Source organism: Aquila chrysaetos, chromosome 5, assembly GCF_900496995.4.
Source record: "Aquila chrysaetos chrysaetos chromosome 5, bAquChr1.4, whole genome shotgun sequence".
In the NCBI taxonomy this organism is placed as follows: Eukaryota; Metazoa; Chordata; class Aves; order Accipitriformes; family Accipitridae; genus Aquila; species Aquila chrysaetos.
In genome coordinates, this window is record NC_044008.1 from 45,077,373 (window position 1) to 45,099,720 (window position 22,348).

A 22,348-nucleotide genomic window follows, 5' to 3' on the forward strand; every position below is an offset into this window, starting at 1 on the left:
GAAGCATTTACTCCACAGTTGTTTGAATTAAAATGTAGCCAAGTGTAAATAGCATGTAAACAGTGTGAATGGATTTCATATTTAACCTATATCCAATAGTATGTGAGCTGTAATTTTTCCTCCCAGCACTGTGTGAGTAATGATAATGCCACTTTCATGGCTGATGTTGTATAAAATATTTTTCAACTAATGTTCATGGTATAGAGACTGTTTTGTTGATGTGTCAGAAAATTAGACCTGGGAGGCAAGTGGATGTATGATAGCTCTTGGGAAAATAATCATGTAGCATTAAATGAAATAAAATTTCAAAATGCGTGAATGCATTTTTACAGGGTCTGATCCAGAGCCATTAATGTTATTTAAATTTTTTACTTCAGCTGCAAGCCAAATGTACCAGGTTCTTGATTATGCCAGCTGTTTTAGTGCTCTGTTGGGAGTGATACAGGCTAACTTTGCTTTCCTTCAGAAGTCCAGAACGGTGGGAAGCTGTCCACCATGACTCATGGCTTCTGAGCTTATGTGGGTGCAGCTCTGTCTAGCCACTCAGATCCACTGAGTATTTTACATAGGGAGAAGTCAAAGTTTGAAACCTCACCCATCAAGGCTCTTTACAGGGACAGGGGCAGTGCTACGTATTTCCTTGGAAGTAAAGACTGTCAAAAATATGGGCTTCTTTCTCATAGGTCCAGAACTGGTGGTAGCCAACTGCTTTAATCCTTAACCTTCCTACATCTTACATTTTGTCCAGAATGATAAAAAAAAAAAAAATTCTCTACAGTGTAGAAAGGATGGAATGTAATAATATGAAGTCTTTTAAATTAATTTATCTACTTCTATACCCATTCTGTTCAGTTACTACCTTATTTTCCTCTTAATGAAAAACAGATGCGATCTTATTAAAAATTTGTCTTGCACAAACTGGGGTACTACTAATAAAGACTAAACTAATTCATATTTTAAATTTGCAGATTGCACACATGTTCTCATATCACTTTGAAAAAGTAGGTTGCCGAGTCCTTAGCCTCTCTAGAGGAGTGACTGTATTGGTTTAGTGCAGGGATGACTAATAAAGCCCATACAACTGCAGTTCAAATCTGTTGTTAGTAGTTAGATAATGTATTAGTATTGCATACCTCTGTTTCTGCATGTATTATAAGGCAAACTAATGCAAGCTGACTTGAAGTCACAAACATAACTGAAAATTCTAGTTGGTTGAGGCTTGAAGACTGATAAAGTCACCCACTTTTTCTAATGAACCATTGCTTTTTCATTAACAAATAACAATGGTAAGGACTTACAAGAGACATAAGTACATGATGGTATCTAAGCACTATTTACAAAATTTTTGAAAAAACACAAGTAATCTTCTATAAACAATTTCATCAATATTAAGTAAATTAAAAAGAGTTAGTTATCAGCAACCACTTCCATAGGGGAAAAAGACTTTGACTCTTGCAACTTAACAAGGCAAGGACACTGACAGTGTCACTGTCCCTTCACCCAGTATGTTCTGTTCTGAGTTCTTGTGTGCTGAATTCTCTTTAAGCCTGGATATCAGCTCAGTCTTCTAGTAGGGTTACAGAACTTGCTCTGTGGATCAAGGTAGTGATCTATCCAGTTCCCTGTATTTTGTGCTGACCAACAGTAAGGTGTTTCATAAGATACTGTAAGAATATACACTTGGCAAATAGAAAATAATCTGCTCAAGTTATAGGTCTCAGCCTAACATACGTAGGATATTATGAAGTTCAAACCTTAAATATCAGGATGTTCCTTTGCAGCTATTTACTTTTATTAATTTAAAAAAAAAAATCTACCAGTCCAATCCCTTCTTGTATCTTATTAAAGTGTTCCGCTCAACAGTTTCTTGTTGGATTGAATCTGTGCCTATAGACGCACATCATGTGAAAAGTATTCTTTTTGAATTTACAAACCTATTTTTCATTACTTTCCCTTATTTTTTCTTGTTTTGAATTGGAATAATTCATTTGTAATCCATATTTCTGTATTTGTCTGCATCTTTATCTGTAACTATGGAATTTTCTCAATACAGGTTTTCTTTCAACAAGGAGTACTCAAAGAAGAGTAGCGAAGTGATTGACATGGTTTCTGAAATGTGGCAATAGTACTGCACTTAAAATCACTAATTTATATAAAAGAACAACAATATTTGCAGTGTGGTTCTCTATTGCCGTCTTTTTTTATTTTAACATAAGACGCCTTTACATTGACATTTTGTGACCGTTTCTCACCACATGGTCACACTGATGTTCTTCACTGAGAGGCCTGCAGCAAAAGCAGAAGGACTGCTTCTATTGATTAATAAAGTTAATTCAAATGTCTGGAATATGTAAGAACAATTTAAGTTTCTTCTCTAATGTGTATTACTTTGGAATTAACAGCATAAATTTAATTTCCCATCATTTAGGCCATGCATGTAGGCTTTTTACATTTTTTCCCAGCAGCATAGTTATGTATAATGCTGACAGTATTTTAACTTGAGTATCGCAGTTGTGACAGGACAAAGAAGAAACAGTCTCTGGAATAACTGGCTCCTTGACCCTAAATTTTTATAATTTCAATGTTTGTGCCTTGAATTTGCATTAAAAAGTAAATTGCCGAGAAATATACAGCCAAGGTTATTAGTAGATTTTGTTGTCTGTTTTAAAATCTGTGTTTAAAAGCAAATTCTTTTGTAATAACATTGAAAATCTTTGAGTAGAGCCTTTAGGGAAAGGGTCATCATGTCTTTCCTGTGTACTTAAACAATGTCTGATGTGGTTTCAGCCTCAAGATACTACTATATTTTAAAATATATAACTGTAATATTGCATAAAATTAGGCACATGTATGTGGGGAGCTTCTGACCTTAAGGACTTAAAATTATAGTCACATAGGCAGATAAGGAAGTAGGAACAGGAAGGAACAGAAGCACCTAGAAATCAGTGACTTGCCCATGGTGACAGAGGGAATGCACTGCACAACTGGATATTGAATCCATATTTTATCCTTCCCTGGCTAGTATCTGATCTGCAAAGTCACTTTTCCTTATGCGAGAGATCCTACTGGCGTTTTGAGAGAGCTTGTCATTCCAAACAGTGCTGCAGACCAGGGCTATGCAGATGTTCTGGCAAAAAAACTGTGTTCTGAAAAGGAAATGGAGGGAGTAGCCAAATGGCTTCATGAAGAATAACTGGAATGTTTGGCAACCCAGGATATTCATGTGTCCCTAAATTGTTTGGTGCTTCTGCATTGCATAGATTTTCTGTATATGCCTCTGTGTTTTGTTCTGTCTAATCATAAAATAGTCAATTCAGTGAGAAGGAAGTGGAGGAAAGCCACTTCCTTGGCATCCATGTATGTTCAGTGTATGCCGCTGGCTCGCTGAGAGTCACATGACAACCTATGAGAAACTGTTGAAAAAGGTTTCCAAGCTACCTTGGATTTTTCTTTCTTTTCTTGCAGCATAAACATACCAAGCATTCGGACAAAGTTTTCTAAGCTTGGCTTTTTTTTGTGCTACTACTAATTGTGCTACTACTAATATAACTCTGTTCTTTTCAACAGCCACACAGCTTTGTCCCCTGGCATCAGAGAACACATAACAGTGTCATGCACCTTTGGGGATTTGACTGGGCACCAGTATGTGAAGGTGATTTCCTCTGATCAAAGTCCTTGTGTTTCTGTCCCCATCCTCTACAGCGTTGCGGAGTCGATCAGGACGGTCCATCATCAATGGAAACTGGGCAATTGATCGACCTGGGAGATATGAAGGTGGTGGGACAATGTTCACTTATAAACGCCCAAATGAAATCTCCAGTACTGCAGGAGAGTCATTTTTAGCTGATGGTCCAACAAATGAAGTCCTTGATGTCTATGTAAGTTTCTTATATTTAATCTTCCTGATGGAAAAAAACTGTTCAGTTCATTGTTAACATGCAACACATATTGCATTCAATACCAATACTTTATTACTGTTTTGTTCCTTTAATTTTGAAATCGTATTTTTTATATTTTACTATTGCTTGCTGTTGCTCCCATCTTGCTCCAAGTCATAGGAAATCTAAATAACAATGAAGCCTTTTTCTCTCAGACTTTACTGATCTAGCAAAACAAATTTTACTTGTTCAGTAAAATAGAGATAAAGCATACAAATATCCGGGGGTTTTTTGTGAACTGAATTTTCTCTGGATACTTTCCTACTCAAGAAAATTTAGCATAGTTTAATTTTACAGTGAACTGAAGCAAATACCTAAATCTGACAAGGCCTCTCACAGAGTGATACGGTCTCAATTTTCTTGAAGAGAAACATTAAGTCCAAAAAACTGTAGAATGTAGGATTTGAAGCAGGGCAATTTTAATACAAAGCTGTGCTAGGAGACCATAGATAATAGCCATTTGAGAAAGGATGAGAGAAGACAAATTGTGGCTAAGGGGGGAATTGTATTGAAAAAGCTGGTTCCTTCAGATGGGACAGGTTTTTACGGATTATTGAAATAAAAAATGTAACTGGGATTGATTACAACTTTTTCAAAGATAAATGGTGTGTTCTGAGATTATACACTTTCACAAGGTAATATTCATACATTGGAAAAACTAGCTTAACTGGTGATACAGTTGTTTCATCCAGCTATGGCTTTTTTGCCCTTAAGTGCAATATGGAGTGGAAAAGTGAGTGTGCTGGGTTGTTTCATTGAAAAATGAGTAGTAACTACCCTGATTACTCAGCTGGGAAATGTTAGATATTGGCAAAGTTATTCCCCATCTGCTATATGGTATCTTAATAAAGCAATGTAATAATTATGCAAACATTACTTCTTTTTGGATAATTTCTGATTGATTGTAAGACTGGCAAAAGCCCAGAAGATTAAATGGTTGGGCTTGTAGATTCTGCAGTGCAGAGTCCCATGTTTTTAAAATACATGTGTCATTGTGTAGTTACAGGATGCTCTGAGCTGAGGTTTGGTCTTAAGTTTTTATTGTCAGCTGATTAATGCCTAATACCTAATGAGCCGGAGAGAAGAGGATCAGGAAATGGATTAAACAGATATTTCCAAAGTAATACCATAAAAAAACCTTAAGCTTAAATATATCATATTTTAATGTTTTAGTTAAGGCTTAGTCTCTTTTTTTGCTTTTGCAATGCATATAAGAAAGCTGGCATGATGAGCATAGCTTTATCAGTTTTGCTCTGTGGCTGCTACTGTGGATTGCCACATCTAATTTGACTGGACTCTTATCTGAGATATTTCTTGGAGATATGAGGAATACTACAATTCATTATCACCTGATAGTTTCGTGTCTTTTTCAATATAGTGTGAGAAGATGAAAATGGATAGTGCTAGATGTAAGAAAATCAATCATCGGTATGACACAGCCTCTCCTACCAGTTTGAAATTTGTAGCTGTGCAGATACAGATGTCTTTTTTCAGACTTTGTCTTGCAGTTCCTGAATCATGTAATTCTCTTTTCATCCATACTCATGATCTTTATGTTGTGTGTAGAAAAATGAAGAGATTTGCAGATGGGAACTCCAAATGGCTTTCTGTTCCTTTTTTCTGAGATCATGCTGTCTTTCTTCCACTCTAAAAATGTAGAGAAAAAGCTTTCTAAGTTACAGCAGGTTATAACTAGCAAGATAAAAAGAGATGCAAGTTTTGTCCAAGTGTGAAGTATACGTTGCTACAAAGACTTAGGTGCACTAAGTCAAAGCAAAACTATTGTATAATGCCAGGTGTTTTCCTGCAAGAAAGCTGTGACAATATATTCATAGGGACTTCATCAGTTAAGCTCTTTATAAAATGTGCCTGTCGGTTGTTTTGAGAAACGTGATGGGAAAAACAGGAACCACTGGAAAGCTGTTCCTGGAAACATCTTAAGAACAGGGTCCTGGTTCTGGAAGGTGGGGCGTACTCTTCCGCTGAAGTCAGCTTCACAGTGCTCAGTTCTCTCAGGACCAAACACAAAGAAGGTGTATTTTTTGGATAACAAAGTGACATGGGAAGGACCAACCCTTACAAAAAAATATTACAGGCAATGCATTATTGGATGGTTCAGAAAAGTGAATGATCTCTGAGGGACAGAGTTTAGAGGAACAGCTATTATGTTTGGCAAGGAAAAAGTGATTTCGACACAAGGAAAAACAGAGGTCTGAATCCCTAGTTGGTGTTAATTGGTGTGACAAATTTAGTGAAACCTTGAAGCGTAAGTGTGCTCTGCTGGGTCATAAAGCCATTGGCATAGTATGACTTTGTTCTTTCTGGCCCATGGTTTGTCAGAACCAAAGAGCTAGTGCAAGCTCTGGTGTTTGTTTGGTTTTGGTTTGTTTTTTAAAAAAAAGGTACTTTAAGTTAAAGTGTAATCTGAGGCTTCTACCAGACCAATCCCCATGAAGAGTTCAGGACTTTTAAAGCAGCAGTGTTAGTAGAAGCAGTACTAAGTAATCAAAGCTAAACTAGTGAAATTAGCAACTGATGGCATCCCTGCATTTCTAGCGTGAGTATGCTCAGGCTTTCAGCAGCAGCAGTGTAATACAAGCCAGTTGGGTATGGAGTGTGCTGCTAGCAGTTTTAAAAAGCTTTCATAAAGTCATATCTTGCTCAGGTCTTATTATGCCTAACTGCTTAAACAAGCATACAAGAAGTGGCACAGACTTTCAGAGGCGTGCTTGTGTCGGCTCACATAGGCTTGTGCAGCAGTGTTCTGAAACCACTTGGCTTCATTTTCACATTTACAAGGAGAAAAGCTTATGGTTCCCGCCTGTGTTTCATAAAGAACACTTTGATAGAGTTGTTGTGGCTAGCTGTAAAGCAGTGGGAGTCTGTCTGCACTTACATTACATCTCCATTCAATTGAAAATTAACATGGAAGGATGCAGGAGGGTTGCATGGGTGCTCTTCAGATGCTGTAACGAGCATGGGCCTTTGTAATCTTTTAACTTGATCTCTATTGAGCAGTGCTTATGGTAAGAGCGGCATAATGTTAGTAATTTTAGCTAGTTGATTGTTGAGTCTCCATTGAGGGGTGCAGAGGTAGCTGCACAGTGATGAAAGGAACAGTTTGATTTGTGAGATGGTACATGCAGAATAACACGTACGTGCTGTCTGCCCGTGCTCTGTTCAAGTACAACTGATAAACCTTAAAAAAGGCAGTTGGTTAGATTTGTAGATTGGGGTCTGTGGTATTTATTTTTCTCTGCTTTATTTCTTCCTTGCTTATCTTTCCTCAGGCATGTGTCAAGCTCCTCTCTGAGAATACGTTGGTGACCTTAGGACCATCTTTTCTGCTGCTGAGGCCTGGTGTGAGCCTCTGCTGCCCACGCTGGCGAGAGGCGAGGCTGTGGCTGGTGCAGCCCACAGCTGCGCCTTGGCCCCGAGCATGTCAGTTTTACATTTTTCAGAGAAGATTTAGAGAAATAGTTTCTCTGCCATCACAAGCTAACTCTGTTTGCACACATAGTAACCTGTATTTTTGTATTTTTTCCAGAAATAAATACCTTTTTTGCATTTTTTTGAGACAGTCATTAACCATTGTTTCTATCCTGACCAATGATAAATAATGTTACGTAGTTGATGAGTTCAAGTACATATTTAAGCATTAGTAATATAACAAGTGGAAGAAGTGAATATATGGCTGTTTTTCTTTTTAGATGATACATCAGCAGCCTAACCCGGGTATACATTATGAGTATATCATCCCAGGAGACAATGTCATTAGTCCTCAGTTGCTTGCTCACAGGAGGCCAGGTAAAATGCCACTATTTCCTATTATTAAACGTATTTCGTTACCCAATAAGCTAATGGAGAAATTAATACTATTAAATTCAGTGTAAATGCTGCCACTGATGTGGGAGAGGCCCAGAATTTCACCCTACGTGTTGGAAGAAAAGTCTGCCATAGATTTGGTAACTTGAGTGAATTAATACTGGCAGGGATTATTTATACTGTAGCAGGGAATCTGTTCACGTATTTCTACTTCCAGTAACAATTTTGTTGTTAAAATGTTAACCATGGCCTTGCATGAGCTGGAGTGTTGTAACCATGTCTCAGAAATGAAATAGAACATGAGTTTTCTCTTCAGAGCTTGAGATAATTTAAAACAATCCTTTGCGGTTTCTCTTTCCTCTCCCAACTGGAGAGGATCAAACACAAAGCTGTTGCCTCCCCAAGCTAGAATATGGACAGCTCGTGCACCTGACTGAGCTGTGGATATGTCTGTGTGTACTGGTATGAAGTTCTGAAGGACAGTAGAAAATTTGCAAGTGAGTTTTGACCTATTTTTAATGTTCATGACTTGCCTTGACAAATTTCTAAGTGTGTTTGCAGTCTGTAATGAGGAGTAGCTGTGCTGTGACATGGGGAGGCACAGAATACAGAGCATGGTACAAAAAAAAGCTTTGGGAAATTTTGACACTGGGTGCTTTAACGCTACCATGCATTTGGAGATTCTTCAATTTTTCATGTATTTGCTGGCTGAGACTTGGTTGTCTTAGTTTAAAACAACACAATCTTCGCAGGACACTATTAGAAGGTCTCTGCATAGCAGATTAAAGCTGCTTTCAAGTTTAATGATGCTCCGGTTGTGATTATTAGTGGATGAAAACATAGACTGATATTTGCAAGTGAGGCTCATTATTTTACTTTTTTGTTATTATCCATCATCAGGGGAGCCCTTGAATGGTCAGTTAGGAATGCCAGAAAGTACAAATCAAGAGGACGAGGATTTGCATAGGGAGACAGACACTCTCACTGGACAGTCAGCTGGAGCTTTTCCAGTTATTCAGCCAGGAAGATTTCCTTCTCATCAGCCAGAAAACCAGGTGCCTGCTGTGCAACCACCAAGACAAAACCGAGAACACAACTGGAAACAGATTGGAAAAACTGAGTGCACTACTACATGTGGGAAAGGTAAGTGCTTCATACACCATGCACAGAAAATAGATGACACATGGGAGGATTCCAGCGTGGGAGAGTAGAAGCATTGAGAGAAGAAGCAGTGTGACTATTCAGCAGCTCTTGTACGCACAAAGCATTGCTGGACCTGGTGTTTTCTGTTATCTTACAAGGAAAAGACATGTCAGTACTACTACGTGTGCTTGTATTTAAATCAGTAGAAACAACAAAATTAAAAATAATAAATACAAAGTATGTAAATTAAAAGGGAATATATGGCATTTGCCTCTGAAGGAAATATTTCAGGGCTTTATGGCAAGCTGCTCTCTCTCACACCCTTGATACACAGCTGCTTTCCTCAACATTCTTTGGCATCCGTTATCCTTCCATTTGACCTCTCCAGCTTTGTCAGATGCACCTTCAGTGCTTTTTGTGTCTTTGTCAATAGTTTTCTGATCTTTACGGCAAGGTTTCACATGGATTCCATCAGCCATATCTTTGCCTCATTGGATGTTGCTGGAACAGCAATAATGTGACTTCAGAAAACTGAGGTTTTCATAGGGGAGAAGTGTGAAGGAAGAGGGATGGAAAAGGACTGGTAATTAGTGGGCTTTTGGGATGTGATGGATACACTACTTTGAGCTTGCCAGATTAATCTTTGCCATAAGACATTCACAGTGACCACAAATTCAATAATGCATAGCACAAGCAATTATTTGGAGAATAAGTTTTTTGTGATAGTAAAAGTGAAATCTTTTGTACTATGCATAGCCACCCATCACCATACCTAAAAAATCGCAGAGCTTTGAGATAAAGACATACCAGTGAGGGAACTCAGCTGATCGTCACCAGTTCATATCCACTGAGAACATTTGCTTCCTCATTAGTTTGAGAGGAAGCTTTGCAAATTTGGTCCAAGGCCAGATGAGTGTCTATGTTACAGCTAGAGATAGAGCTAAAAAATCCAGCAATATTGATACCAGTCAAAATTGCTTCCCAGTGTATTGAGAAAACTTTTTTCCTTGGAGAAATTACTGCAAAAGTGTTAGAGCTAAATTACAGCCTATAAAAGTCAGAAGACTTTTTGCGGAGAAAAGGAGGGATTGTAAACCAGAATTATTTTGGTTGGCATTTAAATACACTGTGTGCCGTTAATAGAAGTCATATGGGCAGAATCCTTAATTGCACCTGATCATTGTTTAGCAGCAAGCAGTGAGTATCGCCTGCTGAGTGTCTGAATTATCATATACACGGTGAATTTTAGTATCCAAATAAGGTAATTTATGATGCAGTTGCAGGAACACATCAGGGTAAATGTGTTCTTCCTTTACATCGTAGAAGTCGGTTGTATTTCCTGTGGACCTTACGGACATTTGAACATAGTTCTTACCATTTCTTCAGTGATCTAGTAGCCACTGGCAGTGGTATTAATGAAATCTGAGTCAAAATGATGATAGCAAAATTGTAGGAAAACAGAATTCAAAGGATATCTTTCAGCTTCCTATACAGCTTAAATTTAGTCCATGAAATTCAACAAGAGAACTGTCAAAAATTAGTATCTCTTTTCCCATAATTTGGAGAACGTGTGTGTGTTCTGATTAAGTTAAATTCAAAAGAAATTGGACCTTGAGAGTAGGATCCTGACACTGTTGAGACTGTATGAACATTCCTTGTGATCTTGGTGTGAGAAGCCTATGTGAATCTCTGATGCCCATAAGGCATTTCAAGTCAAACTAAGTTATATAGGCTGATAAAAAATGAAGTGAAAAAATCAGAAAAAAATCTTGTGCTATTTAAGGCTTTATTTTCATTTTGTATGATTCAATATAGGACACTTCCTTCTTTTTTCTTTTTTCCATGTTTTCCTTTTTTCTGCTACTTTATTTCCTCATGCAGAAATGTAGATGATACGTGGTCTTTAGTTTTCTTCTTTTTTTTCTTTTTTTTCAAAATGAACCTGTCTAAATAACTTTAGAAAATTCTAAGTTGGAAGAAGAAAGAAAGAAATATTATTTTTGTGCTACCTAAGGAAAAAGGAAGGATAAATTAACAGTTTTGATGAAAAGCTGTGAGATTGCAAAGCACTTTTCAGGAAAAATTTGGCTTGGAAAAAATCTATTATCATTTTTTTAAGAAGTGAAAATGCTTCCCATGAGAACTGCCACCAACTCTTGTCCCAGATTTCCATTTAAGATGACTGAGCAAATAGATCTGCTAGAATTTGGACAGTGTGGAAACTGCTACCGCATCCTGTCAGGGAAGTGAAGTGAAGTAGCGTGTTATCCCTCTCTGTTGTCCAGAGAGAAGAGGGCTGGTGCACTGCAAATTCCTCCAGTCCTGGAGCCACAGGAACTTCATCCAGATTTTGTCTGAAAGATCTTACGGGAGGAGTACCTCACTTCGTCCTCTTTGAGCACAACCTGTCCTTAAAACTGTTATCTACACCTTGGAAATTATTTGGGATAATTTGTTATCAGCCATGGCAGCATGTTTCTTACTTTTTTAAAGAAGAATTAGAAAGGAGATTAAAGAGTGCAAACTGCTGATTTTTTCCTTAGGTTTCAGAAAATATACTAGCTTTTTCTGAAGTATTAATGTAAGTTAGCTGGTGAGATACAAAGCCTTGCTTTTGATAGAATTAAATTCTTGAACAAATATAACTTCAGTGGGAATTGTAATTTCAAATTTTCTATCCTGAAATTGAAGTGTGCCAGCCAACAGTTACCATCAACTACGGCCACCCTTATTTTATTTAAAGTTATAAAGTTATAATTTAGAATTACTACAGATCTCTGGTGCAATATTTTTTTTAATACATAGCTGAATGTATTGATCTCCTTTCTTTCTGTTTCTTGATCACAAGTATAAGTTACCTGCTGGCTGCATGACAAAGGAAATTGACTTCAGTAAACCCGGGATGAGATGTTTGAATTGTTAATCACAAAATATGATAATACAATTTAAAAAATTATTTAGCAGTTACCATTAAATCTATAGAGGTTTTGAGCTCCAGGAGGTAAAAACCATGGAGCTAATTAACCACAGATCTTAGACAAAGACTGCAGGTTCAAGTGGATAATTAGAAATGGAAAGCTGGAGAAAACTGATCTTCAATCCAGTGGCCTAAGATTTGTAGTGTCGATAATCTTACGAACCAGTGTCACTGACAGTGCAGGATTTAGTAAACCCACATTTGATGTACGTAAGCTTTAACTGTTGTAACCTAGCCCTTTTCTACTCTGGTTTTTAGACACAAATACCAATAAAGATGCAGCCGAGTTTTCTGTGCAAATTGCCTAGGTCTTCTAGGCAAGATGGGACTTCTTTTTGCCTTTGACTCAGAGGCATGGCAGTTTGGTTTTTGTAAATGTGCAGACATACATTTTGATCTAAGGAAAAGAGAAGCCAATTTTGCGGAAAGATGAAGCTACTGTACTGTTAACTTGTGCCCTGCTTCTTCCTATCTTGCCAGTAACATGTTAAAAAACCACTTTTCTGCAATCTTTCTGATGCACGGTCTAGAGACACCATTATATAGGGTGCATTCCTGAGACAGCGGTAGCTTTCTGAGATAAACATAGGTGTTTCAGACAAGAGCAGCACGAGTGTGAGCAATATGAGTTCTGTTGAAAAAGTGCTTGCTTAAACCACCGGAATTTTGTTTTTTATCTCGTTCTGTTTGTGATTGCAAACACTGAGAATTAGGCATTTATGACTCTGTCTTTAGGTTGTACACTATATTTCCCCACATTATGAAGTATATTGTTAATATCAAGGTCAGCCAGTGTAGTTTTACTTTAAAAATTCAGCCTTATTCAGAACGATCACACATCATCCATGCATTTCAAAGGCAAAATGACAAACAAGGAATCTGAGAAGGAAAGCATTCCAGGAAAAGGAGGAAAGCATTCCAGGAAAAGTTTGTGGGAAGAAATGTAAACTGTGTATCTGCTTGTCTGGTTGAATAGCATTCCACTTGTGCTTATTTCATTCTGTGGAAGAAAGTTAGGTTCAACCTAAGCAAAATGTTTCTCTTTCAGTTCAGAGTTACTTTTCCCGTTCATGGCTTTTTTTCTCTGCATAATTCTGAGTATCTGCACTAATAAGGCTTCAATACCAATAAATAATTAGTCATTTGGAGTTAGTTGTTGTAGGATAGCCTAAACCAACTAAAATCTCCCAATTTTTAGGTCAGTGGGTCTAGCTTCAAGTGATTGAACTGGCAGTTGTGGGTTGTACAATCAGACAGCATCTCTGTACTCCTCCGGGATCACCTGCCCCTGCTTACACCTCTTGTACTTCTTTTTTTATGTCTAAGTTTTGTTAGGAGCTCCTTGCTTATCCATGCAGGCATCCTGCCACCTTTGCTTCATTTCCTACTTGTTGAGGCAGAACTTTCTTGAGCTTGGAGGAAGTGGTCTTTGAATATCAACCAACTCTCCTGGACCCCTCTTCTCTGTAGGGCTTTACTTCATGGGATTCTTCCAAGCAGATCTCTGAAGAGGTTTGGGTCTGCTCTTCTGAAATTCGGGGTTGTGGTCCTGCTTTTTGCCCTGCTCCCTCCTCAGAATCCTGAACTCATGGTCACTGCAGCCAAAGCTGCCGCTGATTTTCACATCCCTGACTACTTCTTCCTTGTTTTTATATATCAGGTGTAGCAGAGCACCTTTCCTGGTTGGCTGCTTGATCACCTGGGTCAGGAAACTTGTTAATGTACTCCAACTTTTCACTTAACAAATACAAGTAGGCATGTTAGCACCTTGCTCTTTGTCATCATTTTGGTAGTCAATTTGCAATAGTAATAGAAGTAGAGTTCTGTCTTTCTGCTCTAGCATGAAAAATATTTAAAGACAGCATTAAATATGGAGAGTAGTAATTTTTAGTGAATCTGTAGTCTACAGTAATGTTTAACCTGTAAGCTTTATGTTATGAATCTTTTCAAAAAAACAAGTAAAGTGGATAATATTCTCATGTGTTTACTCACCACGTAACTCTAAAGTAAGGAGGCTCAGTCTATTTCCAGGAGCACAACAGAATGAGTGCTAAATTTTTCCTCCTGTCAAGCCTGTGTTGTGGCTGCTTGGCTGCATTTTTTTAAATTGTCTGAATACTTAGTGTTTGTACTCTCTGCACTATAAAGATCTCATGCAAACCAAGTAGCATGTATTGTCAGCCTTTCCTACAATGCCATCCTGTACTTTCTGTATACTAAGGACGTCCCTTTATACTACAGTGGAAACAGTCTAGCATTCAGCTCTCACATATATTTGGAGATTTTGGATAAAATATTAGTCTATATTTCCTGTTGTTAAGTTATGCTTTTCCTTTCTGCATCAGTGTTGGATGCTAGTGTTATGACTGCAGAGTGTTTTGCAATGCATCACCTAATTTTCTTCTTCATTTCAGGGTCACAGTATCCAGTTTTCCACTGCGTCAACAGAATCACTCACGAGGAGGTGTCTGAGAGTTACTGTGACAGCAGCACCAAACCCATTCCAGAAGAGGAGGCCTGCAACCTCTTCCCATGTCCAGCTTTGTAAGATACTACAATTTAAGTCAAGTGAAATAAGCCAATGTCACTGAGGTTTTGCATGTGAAAGAGGCTATTCTAAGTAGGAAATTAGTTTGAACTTCTAAGTACTATGTACTTGTGTCCTGAAGTGTAGTGGATATTTTTTCCTTAGTTGTTGGTGGCCTTCTTCCCCTTTACAGGGAGCAATAGCATTCAGAGAAGACAAAAGAGAGGTTGGCAACAAGTGAGCATAGTAATTTCTCAAAATTTGTGTGATTGTTCAGGCATACACACTATATGTGGTCTCTCTATGGGTACATTTTTTTCAAGTGACAGGTTTCTGCATATACCTGTCTAAAGAAGAGGCTCTGTAGGTTATATCACTCCACATTGGATCAGTGTGCGATAGTACCCTCCTGTTCATTCCATGGCGTCGTATTTAAAGATGAGGCTGACAGTGCTCACAGCAACTCTCTCATAAACATCACCTCTCTTTCCTGGAATTCAGTAGTTCTTCAACTTGAAGACTGGATTCTGAAGTGGTAGTCCTTGTTTCCAGCCCACTAATACAACCAGCTCAGGTGTGATTTCCTTCTGAAAAGACACTTGCCGTCAGGACACTGTGACTTAAAATTGCCTAAGCAACTTCTTTTAAATAGTCAAAAAAAAAGGGGGGGTCAATTCATCCAGGGTGTATACCAAGAAGAGAAAAGGGTTAAACCCAGTTGCTATTATAGCAACTTTATTTCAGGTCAGCAGCTGTATTTTCCATCTCTCTTGTGGTTACATTCTTTAGTTCTCTTCTAGCAGCAAGCGGCCACTCCTTATCCCATGAAGTTTCTAATGGTGTAAGTGCTGTTAACAGTGTTAGAGATGCCTGACAAGCAATTTCCTGGTGTACATGAGATACTCAGGAACTTTTGAAGCCATTTGCTTGGAGATGTCTTCTCTTACCAAGCATTTTTCTCACCTTTTTCTTTCTAACAACTCGTATTAATTCAGCTTCATTTGTTTACACAGGGTAATATCAAGAATATAAACAAAGCTGTGTAAATATTTATTAGAAAGAATACAGAGATTTTGGTTGCTCTCCACAAGAGTTCTGAAATAAAATGTGTGAACAATTTGGATACTTCCCTTAGTTGTGTATGTCTTCATGCTTGAAATGAAAACTGAAAGGGGAAAATGACATGTTTATACAAAAGTGATTAAATAAATACAATAAAATCTTGGAATGAGAAGAATACATCTAAAGATTTTTTTCATCTCTAAAATTAAATGTATTTATTCATTGCTTATCATTTGCTGTTTCAGTTTTACTGATGAATGAATGCCTGGATTCATTATGTGATTTTTTTTTTATTATTATCCTTTTTTAGAGCCTTTACTGAAGAAAAATTTTATGCAACACATCTTAAATTTTTGGGAAGTGTCATTAGAGCAATAATATATATTATAGATAGATTCTTTAAAAAAAACCCCTAGCTATTAGTGGCTTAATTAATGTTTGTAATGTGTCTTGAAACCATGAATTGTGCAATCTGTATGTATGCTTATTATTATCAACCACTACAGGTAGATTGGTTACATGTATATAACATTGTCTTCCTAAAGGATTAAGTTATGCATGCAGAGGCGTAAGTGTTATTTTATAAGATTCTGTACCGGCATCAGAATCATGTCATCTGACTTCTGTTAAGATTAGTATTCGAGAAATCTTTACTGAAAAAATACATCATCTTTTCTTTTTTCTTTAGCTGGGATATAGGGGAGTGGTCTGAGTGCAGCAAAACATGTGGCCTTGGTATGCAGCATCGTCAGATCTTATGCCGGCAAATGTATGCCAATCGTACCTTGACAGTTCAGCAATACCGCTGTCATCACCTGGAGAAACCAGAAACAACCAGCACTTGCCAGCTGAAGATCTGCAGTGAATGGCAGATTAGGACAGAGTGGACTTCAGTAAGTACGATTGATTAATGTGGGGCATAAAATCTCGGAAAAGAGTTAGAGTTTTCTTCCAGGTATCACTAGTCAAACGTGAAATTTGTTTTTGTTTAAAACAGGGAGGTGTAATGTGAAAAGCCTTGGAAATATATGAATCGTAGTTCAAGAAAACCCTGCTTGATTATGACCATTAAAGTTTACTGTTAGTAAGCAGAAAGAAGCTGAAGAGTGATTGTGTAGTACAAAACACGCAGATGTGTGTGTACAGAAGTACACAAGCTTTCCGAGCGCTGGATTTTTTTTTAAATACTATATGAAGTAGAGTTGGGACAGTCCTGATAGGTTTGCCTGCAGTGGCAAACTTACTGCTCTTTCTCATAGCATGTAGAGTTTAGTTCCAGGAATTATTTAGCCTTATTTATGTATTAAGGATAGAGTCAGTAGTTGCTGTTACTGTAGTTGGTTTGAGTCTATGCCAAGACTTTCAGATGAATGTGGATGGTACAGTTCTGAGCCTTAATTTCTGTGTTGCTTACAAAAGCCTGACAACCATCCTAGATACTTTCACGGCCACTGTGTGAAAGGGAAAATATCCTGGTGTATTAGGTGTAGTGGTAAACAAATCTCTTTCAGTTAGCCCTGAAACAAGCAAAAAAATTTTAGAGTTGCTGAATTATGTGGGTGGATAGACAGTGAAGAATTCCAGCTTAAACCCTGAACTTAAACCTTTTTGCTTTCTGCTGAAGTGCTTCCTTGCCCCTAATTGCCCCAGCCTGTGCTGGAATGCATGTTGCAGCACACAGTGTGTTGTGCATGGGCTAGCTGCACTGGCAGTAGCAGGACAGCTTTCCATCTGCACAGTCACGGTAGGCTAAAGAGTCATGCAGCAGATTTTGCGTGGCTTTATAGTGGTTCTTCCCCCACGGTAAAGTCTATGTGAGTTAACTCCCTCAGTGGCGGCATTTCTGAGGCTGATGGTGGCTTTGTTACCTTCCTAGTCATGAAATATCTGTGATATGTTGATATATTCCTGATAAAAGAATTAGAAATACCTAGACAGACAAATGTAAAGATACATTGGTTGGTTAATTCATTATTCATGGTGAACTAAAATCCATCTGGAGTTAAAGGATAGTAAAATTTATATTAAAGGTAAAGTTTTGATTGTTTTATTGTGTTGATGATGAAAAAGGGGAGCTGGTTTTGTGTGTTGTTGCATTTTGAGAAGTATTTCAGTGTACAGAGCCTCTGGGCATGTACTGTATATGGTAAATCAAGCTAAACAAATGCTTTAGAAATTGCAGCTGGCTGAATGTAAGCATAATTCCAATAAAATTCTGTGATTAATTTCCTCTTGGAAGTAAAATTAAAGTTCTTGGCATGAGGAAGATCCATCATAAAGAAAGGAGCAATTGAGTTTACAAACTGGTTTCAGTAGAACGTTTATTTGTGTTTGTGGTTACTGAAGTACAGTTAGGTTTTCCCTTTGGAGATAGGTCTGTGATCTTAAAAGTAAGCCCATCTTAAGATTTTGATGTGCTTACCATTTTTTCTGAGATACAAATGTCAAAAACTTTAATCTAAATCTGATTAGAAAATATGGCATTGTGGTAATTTTAAGTTTGGAGGCAGCAGACTAGAGTTTGAGAGTGACTCTGGACAAATCGCCCCCTTTATGACATAAGCAATGCGGTAGTTGTTTTTATTAGTATTTTGCTATTTAATGACCTCACACGTCTAGGCTGGGTTTTGGCCAGTGTTCTAGAATGAACAGTTGAAGAAATGGCTGCAGTCTGAAGATGAAGTCTGTGAGGTATCTTGCTGTAGGGAGTATATATTACGTGATAAATAACTTTAACATGTAAATATAGTAGAAATGATTAAGCGTTCAAAAAGCAAGGAAAAAACAGTGAGGCTGCCTTTGGAAGCTCTGCTCGGTACCTTTGTATGCAGGTACTGCAGTCTTTAATCTGCAGATTCCCAGAGATTTCCCCCTTGAATTTTAGAGTGTTTACAGGAGTCATCAAAACATATCATGCATACACAGCAGAAAATTATGTTCCCATCTTGCTTTATGATCTGGGTGCTTCACATCATCAGGCAGAGATATCAATAGCCGTCAGCACTCTCTGAGGTTGAAGAAAAGAGGGCAGGAGAAGGTGACCTTTACTTCTAAGAGGGATTCAGAAGTTGTGTTTCTTTGCATTTCTCTTGCTTCATATCTGCTTATAGGTCAAGATCAAAATTCTGCAGAATATGTCAACCTGCTATTCAAATACCAGCAGTTCATTTTGATAAGCTGCAGCATGGTCTGTAGAAGACATGTTTTCCAAATGTATCTGCATAGTATACTGTAGAATACTACAGACTGAGAATATGATTTAAAACTACTAATGTGGTTTTTTTTTCCCTATTCCTAGCAATCTAGAGTAGTTCTATAGCTTCTGTGGATGTCTTAGCAGGAATAATTGAGCTCTACGTTCCCAGCTCCCTCATAAACCTCTGCAGTTCTTGCATAGTCCTGATGCAATCTCCCTTTTGTTACAGTGTTCAGTGCCTTGTGGAGTGGGGCAGAGGACCCGAGATGTGAAATGCGTCAGCAACCTTGGAGACATTGTTGATGATGAGGAATGTAACATGAAGCTGCGGCCAAATGATATTGAGAACTGCGACATGGGTCCCTGTGCTAAGAGCTGGTTCCTTACAGAGTGGAGTGACACGGTAAGGCTTGTCATTATCTTTGTGCTGCCAAATCTTCTAAAACAACTCATCTGCATCAGAATTTAAAAATACACATCTGTACAGCCATAAAAGGAGTGATCTTGTTTTCCGTGTTTATCCTTGAGCTGTTAAACAGGCAAGAGCAAACAAAAAATAATGATCGTGAGGGCATCTTGAGTTTGTGTTAGATACAAGAATGCATAGAAAGGGCAAGCGTGCGGGTACATGGCCAAACATCTGGATTTAGAATTGGCTCTGTGTCTGAACTTCCCAAAATACTGAGTGTGCTGTGATTTATTATTCTGCCTTGCTTAGCCCTGAGTCTCAAGATTCAGACTCTAAAAGTTTCCCTACTGTTTTTTTAAGGGATGGAAGTTTGAGGCCTGATGTCTGGGTTTAAGTTCAGGACGTTATCCTATAGCTGTGAAAAGAGGGGAACAACTTCATCAGCTCAGGCAAGGTTGATTCAGGCTTTTGTACTTTGTGAACATGGATGGGTTTTTTTATTCTAATGAGTCAGATTCTCCACATGAAAGCAATTAAACCAGTGGTGATTTACCTTGTTTCGTGATTGGGCTCAGAGTTGTTGTTCAGTAGTGATACTTACATGCTTTCGTTAAAAGGCTTACAAACATGGGCCAAGAAAAGCCTGGTATTTTGGTCCCTCTTGTGGATGCTGGCGTACCAATTTCATCCATAGACGAGTTGAGCCTTCAATCTGTAAAATCCTGATTGCATTTCCCTTTTCTTTGACTGGTTGTTTTGGCAGGCAAATAGTATAATTTATCATTGAAGCTGTAAGATTACATTCATAACTTCACGGATTCATTATTTAGATCATTTTGTGGTAGTATCTCAGAAAGCTAGGAATGTCTGGCTCATAGGTTATGCATTAGTTTGGACACTCAGAAGATTTTCCACGTTTTAGGTGCAGAGAATGAGGAGGAACTTCACAAGTAGTACAGGTATCTGGTATGTCACATAATTTTAAAAAGGCTGATCAGACGCTTGCTACAATTAAAGGCCTGCAAAATGATCAGCCTCCAGACAACTCAAATAGATTTTATGAAGAAAAAAAAATTATACACTAATAAATCTTTGTGGTTGTCATTGGAACTTTTTTTTCAGTTATTATTCACTCAGTGTACGCTCTGGCATAGCGTGGACAGAAAGTTACCACGTAAAGTACAGGTATTAGTGCAGTGGTGAAGTTTTTGCTGTAGGGGAAATGACAGTGCCTTTTTTTCTTTTTTTTTAGCTTGTAGACCTGTTCTTTGTACAGTGCTATTAAAGTGGTGTTTTACAAGTAAGAGAGAAAAATGAGATGCCCTCAAAGACATCTTTCTTGAAAAAGCTGGCCCAGCTACTATCAGTGCAGTTCCACCACATAAAGCACCTACATTCCAGTGAAGACTCTAGCATCAGTGTTTTCTTCATTATTCTACATTGATACTTTGTCCTCTGCAGAATTAGTTTTTGTAGCTGAAGGTTATGACTGTAGAATGTTATTATGCTTATTTATATGTATTAAATGAGACATAAAAGTGAAGCAGGTAATGTGGAAAATGTTGGAGTTTTTTCTTACCACAAACGTTTTAGGGTCAGAGAATAAAGAATGGATTTTGTTACCTTCTCAGCTTATGTAAGTGTACAAATTAATTTCTTCCAAATGCTTGCTACTGTAGTTGGCATTATTCACCATCACTTCTGCCAGCAGTGGGTTTGGAGTTAAATTCACAAAGAGAATGGAAGGAACAGCTTATTTTGGGAAGAACATAAATTTGGGCTAGAATGTGCAGAATCTTCTGAGGTTCACACATACCTTATAACTCGGATGTTCAGAGATGTTTAGTGGCAGTGATTCCAGTGGAAGTCAGTGGAATATAGGAGTAGTCAACAGCTTTGCAAAGTCAGGGCTTTAGCCATTAGCTTTCTTATTGTGCCTTTCAGGGGCTGGTTTTTAGGGTCAGAAGTCTCTCTCTGTAGAGGAGTGTGTTTCTATTGAAAGACGAAAGGAGAATTCTGTCATGGAATGGAAATGGGCATTCCCAGGTGTATGGATTTTGCATGTGTGATTTCCCCAAACAATTCTTTAAAAAGTACTTTAAGCCAAGCCACACTTCAGCAATAAGCATAGATCAGCGATGGGCAGCCACAAATGGTTCAGATAAGCAGCCAAAAGTTCAAATGCTTAAAGAAAGCTTATTCAAACCTCTTGAGTCTGCAAAACTGTGGTGGAAATCTCACAAGAACAGACGTTCTTTGTGAGATTTATTACATGCCTACTTCAGGTCCCAGCTGGAAATACCACGGAACAGTCTTTCCCATTGTATTTTGACATTTCAGCCGTGGCTGGAAATAAGAGGTAAAAGAACTTATCATAACTTTTGAGAACGTTGGAACTTTGAAATGGTTGAGTTCAAACTTGGTTACAGCCATAAGAGAAGGCCTGGCCTGTACTTTTCTGAACCCATTTTGCAAACACTTAATGTGTACTGTTGCACATCAGCAAGTACAGATTTCCAGAGGCCTGTCAGAGATCAGTTAGGCACACACTTTCTCTTTCAGCAAGGGATATATCAAACTTCCATGTCCGGATTTATGTGATGCATGGGGCATTACAGTATAGCTTTGGTTAATTAGCGAAAAAGCACAGTAACATAAAAATTACAATTGTCTTTGCTGCCAACAGATGTTAAATTTCAGGATTTGATAACTGTGATATATATTTGTGCAGAATTTGACAAGGGTATTCTTTAACCTAGGGAGAGAAAGAGATGAATAGTCACAGCTGAGTTTTAAGAAAAGGACAGGATCTAATTTAGGATTGGTGGAAAGATTTGGGGTTTTCTTATTTTACTGAAACCTTGCAAAGTTTTAATTGATGCAAAATCGTGTTAGTTGCCTTCATTTTCATTAATGGTTTCTGTGGTTCTGAACTGGAAGATTATATCATTAAATTTCCCTAAATACAGCTTCTGCAATACAACATATGTGCGCTTAAAAACCTGCAGGGTATATACAGAGTTGTTTGTAGTTGTGTCTCCTTCCCAGGGTGGGCTATATGTAGGTTTACTCCATAAATAACACTTGGCTGCCTTCTCGCCATGTTCTCCTGTCTTGTTTTCCCACAACATATATTTATGTATTTTATGGCCCACCTGTTTCCCCACCATGGCATTGACCTTCTTGGATTCAGTTACTGCACAGACTGATTCTTTATACATATAATTAATCCTAAGTAATTAAAAAAAGCCTCCATGTTCCTAAAACAATA

General features: G+C 37.9%; 1 protein-coding gene across 3 annotated transcripts in view; it reads left to right on the forward strand.

The window, feature by feature from the left end:
• Positions 1-22,348, forward strand: part of THSD4 (thrombospondin type 1 domain containing 4) — a 333,359-nt gene that overhangs the window by 290,588 nt on the left and 20,423 nt on the right. For all 3 annotated transcript variants that reach the window (XM_030015385.2, XM_030015386.2, XM_030015389.2), the window contains 6 exons: positions 3,703-3,878; positions 7,649-7,745; positions 8,664-8,906; positions 14,298-14,427; positions 16,161-16,365; positions 18,898-19,071. In XM_030015385.2, coding sequence (XP_029871245.1) covers positions 3,703-3,878; positions 7,649-7,745; positions 8,664-8,906; positions 14,298-14,427; positions 16,161-16,365; positions 18,898-19,071 — 1,025 coding nt within the window. The remainder of the gene's footprint in view (positions 1-3,702; positions 3,879-7,648; positions 7,746-8,663; positions 8,907-14,297; positions 14,428-16,160; positions 16,366-18,897; positions 19,072-22,348) is intronic.